This window comes from Danio aesculapii, chromosome 25 (genome assembly GCF_903798145.1).
Source record: "Danio aesculapii chromosome 25, fDanAes4.1, whole genome shotgun sequence".
NCBI classification, from domain to species: Eukaryota; Metazoa; Chordata; class Actinopteri; order Cypriniformes; family Danionidae; genus Danio; species Danio aesculapii.
Genome location: NC_079459.1, coordinates 29,733,435 through 29,748,154, shown reverse-complemented (window position 1 = coordinate 29,748,154; position 14,720 = coordinate 29,733,435). Strand labels below are relative to the sequence as shown.

At 36.1% G+C, this 14,720-nt stretch overlaps 1 protein-coding gene across 1 annotated transcript in view; it reads right to left on the bottom strand.

Moving 5' to 3' along the window:
- myo5ab (myosin VAb) overlaps positions 1-14,720 on the bottom strand; it is a 46,442-nt gene that overhangs the window by 1,984 nt on the left and 29,738 nt on the right. Inside the window, exons 23-39 of the mRNA XM_056451701.1 lie at positions 14,288-14,381; positions 14,060-14,205; positions 13,706-13,819; positions 13,493-13,630; positions 11,822-11,878; positions 11,514-11,738; positions 11,325-11,362; positions 11,132-11,212; positions 8,263-8,461; positions 8,081-8,174; positions 5,725-5,871; positions 5,483-5,637; positions 4,087-4,173; positions 1,803-1,953; positions 990-1,272; positions 633-807; positions 465-545 (exon numbers count right to left, since the gene is read on the bottom strand). Of these exons, the coding sequence (XP_056307676.1) occupies positions 465-545; positions 633-807; positions 990-1,272; positions 1,803-1,953; positions 4,087-4,173; positions 5,483-5,637; positions 5,725-5,871; positions 8,081-8,174; positions 8,263-8,461; positions 11,132-11,212; positions 11,325-11,362; positions 11,514-11,738; positions 11,822-11,878; positions 13,493-13,630; positions 13,706-13,819; positions 14,060-14,205; positions 14,288-14,381 (2,265 nt within the window). The remainder of the gene's footprint in view (positions 1-464; positions 546-632; positions 808-989; positions 1,273-1,802; positions 1,954-4,086; positions 4,174-5,482; positions 5,638-5,724; positions 5,872-8,080; positions 8,175-8,262; positions 8,462-11,131; positions 11,213-11,324; positions 11,363-11,513; positions 11,739-11,821; positions 11,879-13,492; positions 13,631-13,705; positions 13,820-14,059; positions 14,206-14,287; positions 14,382-14,720) is intronic.

Here is a 14,720-nt window from a genome sequence, read left to right as displayed (position 1 = left end):
CATGTGTTCAATACTTTTTTCCCGCACCATTTCTTTCTATTACACATAGCTTCATTTGTAAATGAATTAATATTGTTTTCTTTGCATATATGGATTTCTTTAGTTGTTATCAACATCTTGGGAAAAATTTCTGAAATTTTTCTGAGAAAAAAGCTGACGTGTTCAATACTTATTTACCCCGCTGTAAATATGAATGATATTAACGTTCGAACACTTCAGACACAAATCTAACTGTTTTGACATCACATTAAATAAAAACACTTCTCATAAAGACATACTTTATAATAAATTAGCATTATTATAAACAACAATATAATATTCCTTATTCTATTAAGAAGCCATATTTACTAATATGCCCAGATTACATAACTTTGTGTTACAGCCACAATTAAAAAATGACTACCGCAAACATTAAAAATATGACAAAATATCAGCAAAACCTCAACAAAATGAGCACGGCTCACCTGTATGGTCTTTATGAATGATATAGACACTCTCTCCTCAAACTCATTCACCGGTGTGTACAAGCTGAGGATTTTCACAATCTGAAACACACAGAGAGAGAGAGAGAGAACATCAGAAATGAACTCAAGCATTCACCTGTGAAACTCTTGACACACACACACACAGACCTGTTGAGTGGTGAGCGCTGTGCACATGGTACAGATGGCGTCCGCGTCGTCCTGGCTCTTCTTCTTGATCTGCAGGAGCTGCGCCGCCTGAATCAGAGGCTCCAGAGACTCTCGAGCTCCACTGCCCTGAAGATCTTTATCCAGCAGCCACTCTTCCAGCTGACACACATTATACCTGCACCAGAACAAGAAGGACAAATCAGTCAGCTATAATAGACCCATTTTGGACCTGGAAATGTGAAAAGGGTCCATTATCATAATCGTTTTCACATGATCTCTTCATGGCAATTTATTGGTTTACTCTCAGCAAAGTCTGTACATGTATAAGAGACTTTAGTGCCATCTAGCGGTCAGTACCTGATCTGCAGGCCTTTACTCCAGGAGCACATGTCCTTGCGGAGCAGCAGGTTGTTGAGTGTGACGGAGCAGATGACATAGAACTGCTGTTTGATGACCTGCCGGACCACCTCAGCATCATTCCCGTGCTGGAGCAGAGTGAAATAAAACACATCCAGCTGCTTCAGAATGGACTCCAGGGAGTGAGAGTTTTCCTCCGGGAAGCTGGACGTGCGTTTCCTCATTCCCGTGGGCTTCACACCCATCACCCCCTGAATGGTCTCCTGCTCCAACATGGCTGGTGCTAGGGCAAAGAAAAGATGAAATGAGCATGGGTGTATAGTGAATATTACAATCTTTATACAGTTGAAGACAGAATTATTAGCCCTCGTGAATTATTAGTCCCCCATGTATGTTATGTTGTTTAATGGAGATTTGTTTAAACACATTTTAAACATAATAGTTTTAATAACTCATTTCTAATAGTGTCTAGTTTTCAAGACACTTCTATACAGCTTAACGTGACATTTAAAGGCTTAATAGGTTAATTAGGCAAGTTAAAGTAGGCAAGTCATAGTATAATGATGGTTTGTTCTGTAGACAATCAAAAATATACATATATTGCTTAAGAGGGCTAATAATATTGACCAAAAATGATTAAAAACTGCTTTTCTTCTAGCTTAAATAAAACAAATAAGTCTTTCTCCAGTAGAAAAAATATTATAGGAAATACTGTGAAAATTTCCTTGCTCTGTTAAACTTCATTTGGGAAGCATTTGAAAAATCACAGGAGAGCTAAGGACTTTGACTTTAACTAAGTGTTTGGAGAGTTACCGATCATGGGCTGTAAGATGTTTTCTATGACGCGGATGAGCTGCTGGTAGATCTGAATGGCCAGATCACTCAAAACCTGCCGGTACTCAGACAGGTCGAAGTTTGTCAGGCAGTGTTCATTTTGCCGAGGGGTGTTGTGCTTTGAGTATCCCTAAAGGTGTCAGGAAGAAATAAAACAATAGGTGAGCATTCATGCATCTAAATAATTCATTAAGTACATTATTAATGACACACAGATAAACGACACATGCACACGGTTTGCCTTCTACTCCAAAAATTTTCCCTCGATTGTTTTTGATTAAAAACTTCATTAGCCTTTATCAGTTATAGAACATGGTTCACCTTTAGTTATATGTATAATAAGTAATTAGAGAGAGAGAGAGAGAGAGAGAGTTTGGATTTGCCATATCAGCATCTCTGGCTATTTCATTGCAAACCCAGATTAAATTTACAACATTTTAAAAAATATCACTTTCTATAATAGTAAAAAATAATAATAATAAATAAATAAATATATATATTTGGAGCATTAAAAAGACATACACAACAGCAATAAATAATGCAAATGTTTTTAAGGTTTACTTTTCATACAAATTTTGCCATTTTTGAAGTTGTCTGATAACATAAAAATTGGGCATTCAAAAGTATGTTTTATTAAGTAAATAAAGGTGATGGTTAAAGCATTAATTTAATTAGACAAAAATATGCGTCGAGCACAAAAATAATCGCTCTTTTATAATGCAAAAGCACTACTGGATACTTAATGGTCAAAAACTAAAACAGCTTTTTCATTTACGTTTCTTAAAGTATTTATTGATTTATTACATATTTATTGCCACATCAGCAACTTATGGCTATTTCGTGGCAAAATGGATATACATTAAAATATTACATGATAAAAACTAATTCGTATTATACTACAAAAAATACTTAGACAAATATATCAAATATAAATAGATCAAATTCACACTAAAATTTATTCAAAGTTAAATATGATTTTTCAGTTCTATTTTTGATCAAAAAAGTAAAACTCTTCCTGGTGGTACCTTTTTAGAAATGTCCATCAAAGTACTCTCCTTATAATGTTGTCTAATGGAATTTAAACTTCTACATAACAACAAAATATGTTTGATGATAAGAGCAGTCTATTTCATAAATAATAAAAAAATATTTTACAGCTATGGAAAAAATTAACAGATAAGAGACTTCACTCAAATTATTAGGTATTGGTAGAGTAATTTATTAAAAATAATCTAATACTTTATTCTATATCGTAAAAAGGCTCATAATAATAATAATAATAATAATAATAATAACAACAATAATAATAAATGTCATACCAGAGTAATTTTCCTACAAAACTGGTCACAATAACATCAAAAATGAATATAAACTATTGGCAAATATATGAAAAACAATATTTTTAATTTTAATTTGGAAGAAATGTTATCAGTAGTTCGCAAAAAACTACAACAATAAAAACATACTCAGAAAGATGACTATAATTTCCACAGGAATTTGAGAAGTGGTCCAGTTTTTCCATAGCTGCATGTACAGTATGTAATAAGAATTCTTGAATTAATTGATCATAAAATATGAAATACTCTATTTCACTAAACCCTGACAACGTGAAACCTAAAACATTTTGTGCCATCAAAAACAAAAATGAAGTACAATTTCTTTCTGTTAGTACTTTTATACCAGTTTAGTTTAATATCAATGTGATCAATTAGCTTACAAGTAATATATATAACTCTTGGCAATATTAAACCTTAAATACTTCTTTTGCACAATATTCACCTTTAATACCTCTCTTGCACAATATCCTGCACAACATGGTTCAGTCCCATGTAAAAGTACTTGTATAGCCTGTCTAATGTGTATAGTTAAGTATCTTATAGTATATGTTAGTTATGCAACACAATGTCCAGTGTTGTGTTTGTATTTATGATTAATTTATGTAGCACTGTTGTCCTGCAAGACATGATATCGTTCCTCTGTATGTCCACACATATAGCGGAATGATAATAAAGCTGGACTTGACTTGACTTGATATATGGACACAAGTAAATGTCTAATCTAATCCAAGAATTTACAATCAAATCGATTCCATTTGTAACCATTACATTACTACAACAACATTACACTCTTTGTAATTTCATCAATAATATTTACAAAGTACATATTGTAAGTTATTTTGCCCAGCATTGCTTATAAATGCCAAGAGTATGATGGCAATGTTTTCTAGGCAGGCAGCACACTGGTGTTTAAAACACAGCCTTACCTCTTCTCCACTGTACTGCTTCAGGCAATGCAGGAAACGACAGGTGTTTGCCAACCAGAATGAAATGCTCTCAAAATCTCCACGTTTCTGCAAACACAGACAGCTCTCGTTAAAAATAGGTGTACTTGTATACTATAAAAACAGTATACATCCACAAATACCAAACAGTTTATGAAACTGTTGTAAAGGGCACCTATGGTAAAAAATCTACTTTTCAAGCTGTTTGGACAGACATATGTGCATGTATGGTGTATAGACCGTCATATTGGGGTGATATAAACACACCCAGTGCTTTTTTTTTCAATTTAACAACATAAAAACGGTGGACCAATTGGAGCGGTTTTCAAACCGACCGAAATTTTACGTAGGAGAGCGGTCCCCCCGCCCACCGAATTGATTGACAGGCGCGCCATCATATCCTCAGTTTGTTGATTCACGTCCGCCATTTTCAGCATGAGTCGAAGCGATATCACTAAAGGAACACCCTAGCTCTATTTGTAGATGCAAGACTCATTGGGCTCAACACAAGAGCAATATTCTCCACATTATCGCTCTAATCGGAATTATTGGTTGTATCTTTAGGTAGGTTTGCAAACATGTGTACTTCTCATTGAGTCTACCTTATACTTCAGCCGTTTGCATTTCTCGCGATCACAGAAGCTCCCTGTGATCTTAACTAGGTGCTGCTACACCTGACGCTGTGCCATGCGTTTTAGAATTCTAAACATAGGTTTCTATCAGGGTACACACAACAGCGCGACGATTTGGGACACTTCATGTTTCTGCCGCGCCACAGAGAGTGTCTGGTGTGCCGTGTTGCGGCTTCGAGCGGCGCATCCGGTGCCTCAGTCAAAGTTAATTCAGTGTGCACGGTTATTAGTCTCGGTGTACAAGCTCGGCACTTGAAACTAGCACACAGTTGGCTGTAAAACTGTACAAAGACACAAATGATTTTGTACTCTCTGCTTGGTCTGTGTCAGAGTCGTACATGTACGACTGATTGCTGATCCTCTCACTCCTGCTCCTTCTCTCAGTCTGCCTCTCTGTTGCAAACACAGAGCGGGTGAGCTCATGGCTCTGCCCCCTTGTTACGTTGAGCGGGAAGCCAAAACTAATTTACATGTGAAGCAACACACCCCTAAATCAGCGAACTGTGGACACGCCCCCAACATGACACTTTTCAACACATTATAATAAAAAATCTAAATTGTTTTCTGAACTGAACCTAAACTGGCACACTCAGAAGAACCAGAATATTAATATTAAATCATAAAAAAGAGGTAAACTATGTGCCCTTTAAAGTATCTATTGAAAGAATTTGGACAACGTGATGCACGTAAAGATGTTTCACTTGGTGTTTTCATCTTAGTGGATTATTTCTCTGGGAGTTTCCGACCTTCAGTGTGTTCTTGATGCCGTTGATGGAGGAGTTGAGGAGGGTGGAGACCCGCAGGTCATCGTTGGCGTAGTCGGCATGTCGCAAACACATGAAGAGAATATAAGCGGGCAGACCTGGCACCAGATTCACAGCTACACCTCGAGGTTTGAGCTCTGCGGAGAAATATCAGTTCAAACTATGGGAAAATGATGGTGAATGAATTGAGTTTTCCCTCTGCGCTGAAGTTCAGCTCAGCTCACCTGTGATGAGTATCTTGAAGAGTTTGTTCTCATCTTCTCTCCTGTACTCCAGCATGCCCTGGAAATCTCTCTCTTTCCTGACGATACTGACCGTGCGACCGCTTTCAGCAAGCATGTTTTCTGGAGACGACTGCTCAAAATGAACACCTGCGGCCAATATTAAAAAATTATTCAATGTGGAATGGTGGTAGCTAAAAAAACATTCTTCATCTATGGAAAAAGGCATCAAAACCACCTTTCAATTTCTGGCTTTCTGAACTCTCTAGCACTTTGCATTTTGAGAGACTTAGACACAATCTTTTTGATGGCATTGCTGGCTTCAAAGCCACCTGGAAACCCTTTTTAATTATCTGTCAAACGTCAAGGATAACAGTTTAACAGCATGTGTCTCAAGCTGGATTCCTGGAGGGCCGCAGCTCTGCATAATTTTGCTCCAACCCTAATCAAACACAGCTGATCCAACTAATCAAGGTGTTCAAGATTACTAGAGACTATTAAGCAGGTGTGAGTTGGAGCTGGTTTGAGCTAAACTATGCAGAGCTGCAGCCCTCCAGGAATTGAGTTTGAGACCATTGGTTTAAAGGTATGACCCTTTACCATACTGCCTGTGCACACTGGCCTAGACATACAGTTAAAGTCAGAATTATTAGCCCCCCTTTGAATTTTTTTTCTATTTTAAATATTTCCCAAATGATGTTTAACAGAGCAAGGAAATTTTCACAGTATGTCTGATAATATTTTTTCTTCTGGGGAAAAAAATATTCATTTTAATTCGGCTAGAATAAAAGCAGTTTTACATTTTTTAAAAACAATTTTAGGGACAAAATTATTAGTCCCTTTAAGCAATTTTTTTTTTCAATAGTCCAGAACAAACCATCAATATACAACACCTTGCCTAATTGCCCTAACCTGCCTAGTTAACCTAATTAACCTGGTTAAGCCTTTAAATTTCACTTTAAGCTGTATAGAAGTGTCTTGAAAAATATCTAGTCAAATATTATTTACTGTCATCATGGCAAAGATAAAATAAATCAGTTATTAGAAATGAGTTATTAAAACTATCATGTTTAGAAATGTGTTAAATTGAAAAATCTTCTCTCCGTTAAACAGAAATCGGGGAAAAAATTAAACTGGGGCGATTAATTTTGGGGGGCTAATAATTCTGACTTCAACTGTATATGTGTACCATTGTTAACCTAAAACTGGAAGAACTGATGTAACAATGGTTTTGAAATATAATTAGTTTTTCTCAGACTTTTTCTGTTCTGTTTTGTTTGCCTTTTCTTTTCTGTCTTTATAATTGCTGTTGCTTTTTTGTATTGCTTTAAGGTCAAAATAAAAATGGTATTAAAAAATTATATTTTTCACATCAAATTAGTTTTAATAAATGAGAGCATTTAAGCATAATTATTAAGTTTGTATAATCTGATTAGAAAGTTTGAATCAGAAAAGTAAAAATGACCACATTTATCAGAACCAGACAGAATCTGCAGACTTTTTATGCAAATTCTGCACAGAATATGAAAAAATATAAATACAAAAATAGTAAAAATAAATAAATAAATAATTGTATATAGATATATATATAAAAAGAGTATACAGAAGAGTGTACATAGGAATGAAAAACTTTACACATAAAAAAATCTTGATAGGGTACATGCAGAAGTATGCGGAAGGACTTTTAATTTTTCAGTAATTTGGGTCAAACGCTTCCGGTGAACTGTATGCCGTTACAAAATCGATGCCTTCAAGGTCTCTCTTTAAAAATCAACGATCATCACTGACTGATTGATATATGATAGAAAGTGGGTTTTAAAATGTACAAAAAGCACTGCATTAAATGACATTTTCCCATGCCATGTCTTTAAAATATTAACATTTATTTTACCCCAGTATTTACAATGAAGTTTCTGCGCTAGCCTGCTAATCCTGACGGGCGCGTGTGTGTAAACGGCTTTTCATCTCGTTTTACACTTAAACAAATAAATGAAGATTTTGAATGAAAATCAAGTTAGGACTACTTGTTTGGTAATCAAAGCTACAGTAGCCCTCTCATATAATACATCTACTGAAAGAAATATAAAATAATAATTTACATATTGTGCTGTAAATAAATTATATAAACATTTTCAAATAATTCAGTAATATTACTAAATTAATATAAAAACCAAATAAGTATAAATAATAAAACACAAAATACATATATATATATATATATAACTAAATAAATAAGTAAATAAATAAATCTGCTTAACTGCTAACTGATCTTACTAGGTAAATAAAATAAGTCCAACATTTTGTCTGATTGTACTGACTTTCACATTCACTGATTTGATTGAAAATGGCAACTGTTTACCTTCAGGTTCCCCAAACTTCTTCATGTATATCTTCAGCTGTTTCTTTAATTTGCGGATCATTTTGTCCTGTTTCCCCATTTGCTCCAAGAGGTCCTATAACAATCAGAAATCATTTTAATAATGAAGAAAATTTTGTGTAATATATTACATGGTGTATTTGTCAGCGAGTGTATATGAGCACCATGTTTTGTTGCGTGAGGCGGCTGATCTCGTGCTGCAGACTGGCTTGTATTCGAGCATCATGCGGAAGCTCCAAACTCTGCGACAACATCTGCTGCTGCTGGTCAAGCTCCGCCTTTAAATGCTGAAGCTCCGCCCTCAAGCCCTCCATCTCCTTCTCATGCGACTCTCTCTGCGTCTGCAGCTGTGACACCAGAATCCTGAAGACAGATGCATTTTAATGATACACAAATGAATATACAGTAAAGCATTCATGACTTAGGACCATTGTGATTTACAAATATGAATTAAATATACTTTTTAAACATTATACAGATTTTAAAAAAGGAGTATTTTTTATTGAGTAATTTTTTTTTTTACATATTTCAGTGTTTAAGTCATTTTTACTAGTTTGTGAAAGTTTTATTTAATTCAGTCATAGTGATCTTGGTACGTCAAATTAAATGAAAAGTGTCTTTGCACCTTTGAAACGTTGCAGCATTGCTGTCTGTAGTGGGAGAAAGTCAATATTTCCTGCAGCTCGCTGGAGCATAACCATTTCTAAAACTTTGGTACAAGTAAAGCCCATTCTCATGGTGCTTGCTGATCTTCTTCCCGGTAAATGACCAGCAGGACGGCCTGAAAATCCACGTGTTTTTGTTTAGTCTGTACTGCTCAACATCAAAAGGCAGGCGGTGCATAAATAGCATAGACTGTAAAATATATGGACGTAGTATCCGTGACGTCACCCATAGGTTTCTGAAGAGCGCAAAAGAAGCTACAAGTAGGCGCGGCCAACCGTCGCCATTTTGTTCGCGCGTCATCGCACCCACGGCGGGATACCAAACAAGGGCAAAGAGGTGGAGAGTGAGTGGAGCTACAGACACCTGCTGGCACTTTGCTTAGACCTGGCAGACAGACTTTACTTTGGGAGAAACGCTTGATACTTTATTACCTGCGACTCGTTTGTGTTCTGACCACATGGGCTTGGCTGTACACTATATCAATAAAGTGTTTAGACTTTTAAAAACACTGTTGTAATACATTGAGCCACTAAACAGTGTTCTTATGATGTTTTTCTACAGGAGGAAAACCTGAATTACTTCCAAACACTTCAGATATAGTCTGTGTTAGTAAATGCAAGACTATTGATGAACTCCAGCATAACACTGTAAGAAAATGCTTCAGAAGACTGTTCTAGAGCCTACAGCTAATCAATCTGTCACATTCTGGAGTGCTTTACGGGTCTAAAGAAAATTATAAATGATAAATGATCTTAAAAAAACAAATACATTTATAGAGATGGTATATAATTATATAACTTTACTCACATGGGAAACGGAGGCCACGTGAACGGTTTGTAAGCACAATTAAGTGCACACAGCATCCCATATCATCTGATAATTGTAAGAAATAAGTCCAAAAGGCAGCTGACTGTGTAAAGCCACATAAAACAAAACAAAAATACGATGAATATGCCGAGATCAGTGGCTAATCTGCCGGATTCAGCTGAGGTGAAGTAACGGCGAGCAGCGAGACCTAGCTGTCACTCAAGTGGCCACGCCCTTAATTATGCAAACTTAATATAACCTAATATAAAGGAAATGGATGAGTTATAAAAAAAAAAAAAAAAAAAAAAAATCACCCCCTCACAGTTGTCATGGAGGGTAATAATAACTATATGAACCAAAATCGTTCTTTGTATCAGGCTGTAAACACCTTTTTTTCTGCTGTAAAGTTGGCCATTCTAACAGTGGGCTCAATTACAATTTGTTCTATTATGGAGCCAGGACTGGCGGAATTTTGATGAATTGCAGTTTCAGTTACTTCCGTATTGGCTTCCCGAGGGAGAGCGGGAGGTTGTCGCTTGATAAATACACAGTCTTTGTTTTTATTTACTTCATGTAGTTCTAAGAGCTGAGATGCATATTTTGATTTTCTCAGATGCATCAAGGTAAGTGCAAAGGTCACTTTCACACACTCATAGACACACACACACACACACGCACACACACACACACACACACACACACAAACACACTTAAATTTGCTCTTATACTCCATATAAAATCCAGAAACAAATCTTTTTTTCTTTTGCACAGGCCCATCTAAAGAGTTAATGGTGCCAACTGATGATCAACAGTAAAGATACAAAATGTACCTCTTCACAACAAGGAAAACCACCAACAATCAAGAATGCATGATTATATGGTGTGATGGCTTTGCAATTAAAAAATGTGATAATAATGGAAGTCAATGGGGCAAAAACAGCCACCAACAGTAAATTAGGGAGAAATCAATTAAAATCTTATGTTGCACAAAAACTAAAAATGCATTAAAGGCAAAGTTGTTTCTAATCTTTCACATGTCCAAGACTGTGATAACTGGCAAAAAAAATCCAGTCCACAATTACTTTTTATAATGAAAATACGTCACTTTGTCTGTGTGTTTTTCACGAAATCAGTGACATAATTTATGAACTTGGCAATTAAAGAGTTAAAATTAGTAGTATTAAAAATTAGTAGTTTTTACTAATTAAAAAAAATCAGCAGTTTTGCTCAGGACTGAGGTTGATTAACTGATTAATGCAAACAAAATAAAAAAAATTATCTGAAACATTTTAATAGAAGTTTAATTTAGTGTTTTCGTCCCGTTTTCATCCCGAACATAATGTAAGGGTGGTAAATTTAAACAGTGAACAAGGGTTAAGTTTCCTATGTTTACTTCGATTTACTTACAACTGTGCACATTCTCTAATTAGATTTTTTATAGATCATACGCTTTACATGGGAAGTGGCGTTTGGTGACAATAATAGTTCTGCATGTCTTTGTATGTGTGTGTATAATAGGGTATATAAGTAAAGGTTGTGTGTATAGTAAATGTATTTCACCTGTTTGTTTCCTTCAGGCTCTCATAAGCCATCCAGAGCTCTCCATCCTCATTAAGCTCTGTCAGGTCCAGTGTTGGAGATCTGAGAGAGAAAATAATGGACACTCTATTATTAAAAAGCAAGAATGTTGAAGTGTGAACGTATATTAGTGGACTTGAAATAAAAAAGTTCTGAAATATAAAGGCTGATGTACCTGCTCGAATCACCTGAATCTCCTTCAGTTCCTAATTCCTGAAAGTAAAACAAAATACTTGTTCAATTTATATTTCAAACAACTTAATATTTATTTATTGTACTTAGTTTTTTAATTTTTAATTAGCCATTACTCTGATTATAAAACATTGTCAGTGGCTATAAAAGGAAAATACACTTGGCATATTACCTTGTGTTTGAATGCCTCCTGGCTGACTAGCTGAGAACGTAAAATGAGCACTTCCTCCTTCCGCACCTCCAGCTCCTCATTGGTGGAGTTGAGCTGCTCCAGGAGCACATTATATGCCCGACCTCCAGGGGACGTCACCTTTGACCCGGTCCCCTTACTGAGAGACTGACGCAGCTCCTGAAGATCTTTCTTCAGCTTCTTATTGTCAGACTCCAGCTCCTGACGCTAGGAACAGATCATAACACATATGCACACCAATAAATTTGACTGAATTTGACTTCATTTGGTGAACTAAAGTGTTTTTGTACCTTTAGAGCCTCGTAGTCTCTTTCAGCCCCTAATACTTTTCGACAATCTTCCAATTCCTGAAAGAACAAACATGGTGTTAAGAAAAAACTGACAGTAATTAAAGTCGATTTCAGTCTTTTGAAATACTGCACTGGAAATCAAAAAACAATCTGATGTGATGAAAACTGAACCCAAAATAGGCCAAAATGAAGTCTGTTTTTGCAGTTTCAGGAGTTCACCGAAGTCTAATTTTTGAAAAAGGTTACTTCAGCTGGCTACACCCTCAAACTATCATTGGTCTGTGGTGATTATGCAATAGGTAGGTGTGGCTCCAAGGCTCCGCCTTCTAACATAAATGGTCTCATTGGTTCATTTCTATTTAGTTCGTCAAGATCAGATGCAAGTGAAAACGTGAACATTAGATATATCTGCTTCTTAGTTGATTTTATGCAATAGCACATTTTACATGCTAAATACTGTAAAGCTGCTTGGTTTAAGGGACTTTTACTAACTAATTACTAAACAAATGAATCACATCACTTTTATCAGATGCTTTCTTAAAGGGACAGTTCACCCAAAAATAAAATTCTGTCATTATTTACTCTTCATCCAATCCTGTTTTGTTGTTGAACCCAAAATATAATATTTAAAAAAAAAGTTGGAAACCTGTAACTGATCACATACGATGATAATCAATGGCTAACATTTTCCAACATTCTTCAAAATATCTCTTTTGTGTTTAACAGAAGAAAGACACTCAGAAATGTTTGAAATCACTTGAGAGTGATTAAAATAAAATTTGTGGGTCAACCATCCCTTAATGGCTGTTTTTTAATAACCTTTATTTAACCAGGCAAGTCAATTGAGAACCACTTTACAATGATTCCTTTACAATGGCGACCTGGCCAGGAGGCAACATAAAAAGCAGAAACGTAGCAGGCAACCAAAACAATACCAGTTTCACAGATGCAGATATTAACATATAAAACCAAGGAAAAACTAAAGGCAAGCACAGTGATCCTGTACTAATAACTGGATTGAACGTTTAAAGGATGATAGTGGAATGAAAGTATTGAGCTTTAAGGTCTGCTGCAGATGAGTCCAAGCATCAGCAGCAGAAAACTAAAAAGAGCAGCGAACAAATGCAGTGCAACTTTAGGTTTACAAAGGTTAATAAAACTACTATATAGTGGAGATTTCCTAATAAGAGTTTTGTAAATGAACAGAAACCGATAAATTTGTTGATGTGACTGAAGCGAAGGCCAATTCAATAAAGAATAGAGTTGACAGTGATGAGTATTAAATGGTGCACTGGTACCTAAATGAATTGCTGTATTGTAAATAACATCCAGTTTGTGAAGGAGTGCTTTTGAAGCTGATCTGTTACGCAAATGCCCATAATCCAAAATTGGTAATACTGTTCATTTGATCAAATGCTGCTTTGGAGAGTGCGTAAAAGAAGATTTGTTTCTGTAAAAAAAATCAATACGGTAAAGAAAACCAGTTTTCTGTAAGTCTCTTTCAACTTTTCATTAAGAGGAAAGTGGGCAGATGATCTTTATTCATCTAAATAATGCTACAATAAGCATCATCATGTTCATTAACTGTATATTCGGTCAAGTATATTTCCTTTAAGAACCCAAGAAGGTAAAGAAATGTACTTTACAGTGAGTATACTAATCCTCAATTACTTTAGCTCTCTCCAGTAGCAGCTGCTCTTCTTTGGTGTCCATCTCGCTCTGCAGGTCCATGTTCTCCTTCTCCAGCTCAGCCACTCTCCTCTGCAGTTTCAGCAGTAGGGAAACATCAGCTGCCACCTGCACAGCATCCTACACACACACAAACCAAACAACATTCATCATACTCCATTACAAAACACACAATCACTATTCTTCAGAACTGACCTCTTTTTCCAGCGAGCTGACCTCTGACCCCGTGAGCACAGAGCTATGGATGCTCTCTGATTGGCTGCTGCTGTATCCAGAGTCTGCTCTGTTATCACCAGGTGTGGAAAACTCCTGTTTAAAAGAATTGAGATGACAAGGTAGTTATAATAGTGAAAAACTACAATACTGAAAATGTTGAAACTATTAATTTGATAATAGTATCTTGTGTTATTTTTGTAAGTTTGTGTTTAACACCATGTCAGCTTCTATGGCTTTTTTAATGGCAAGAAAATGTATACTACATTTAGACTATATCAAGTTTTTACAATTTATTTTTGTTAAACCTTAGTAAATTAAAGTATTTGTTCTTACAGCCGCCTCCTTTTCTGATCTCAGATCAGCGTAGCGCTCCTCCAGTTTCAGGTGTTCAGTGAGCAGGTTCTGGTAACGAAAGCGTTCTTCATTCAGCTGTGTTTGCAGGTTCTCAGTCACATCCTCGTTGGTCGCCTCTGACTTCTCTGTTCAAGACAAAATCAGAGCAATTTATTTGTACGAGAGTTAATCAATCGAAGCTTTTCTGATCCAAGCCAGGAACTAAACCTCTTATCTGCTGCTCCTGTTCCTGGATCAGTCTGTTCATCTCTTCTTTCTCACTCTTCAGCAGTGTGTTCTTTTCATTCAGCTCCACGACCATCTGCAAGCAGAGGTCAGTAACTCATCATTGTGTTTTACATTAGATTTTTTATTACCAGCAGATGGTGCTCTAAGTTAGTTTTCAACAGCAGACAATGGCGTAGGCTAGTTTTAACAGTAGATGGCGCTCTAGGCGAGATGGTGTTCTAGGCTAGTTTTTAACAGCAGACGGCGCTCTAGGCTAGTTTTTAACAGCAGACGGCGCTCTAGGCTAGTTTTTTAAAAGCAGACGGCGCTCTAGGCTAGTTTTTAACAGCAGACGATGCTCTAGGCTAGTTTTTAACAGCAGACGATGCTCTAGGTGAGTTTTTAACAGCAGACCATGCTCTAGGCTAGTTTT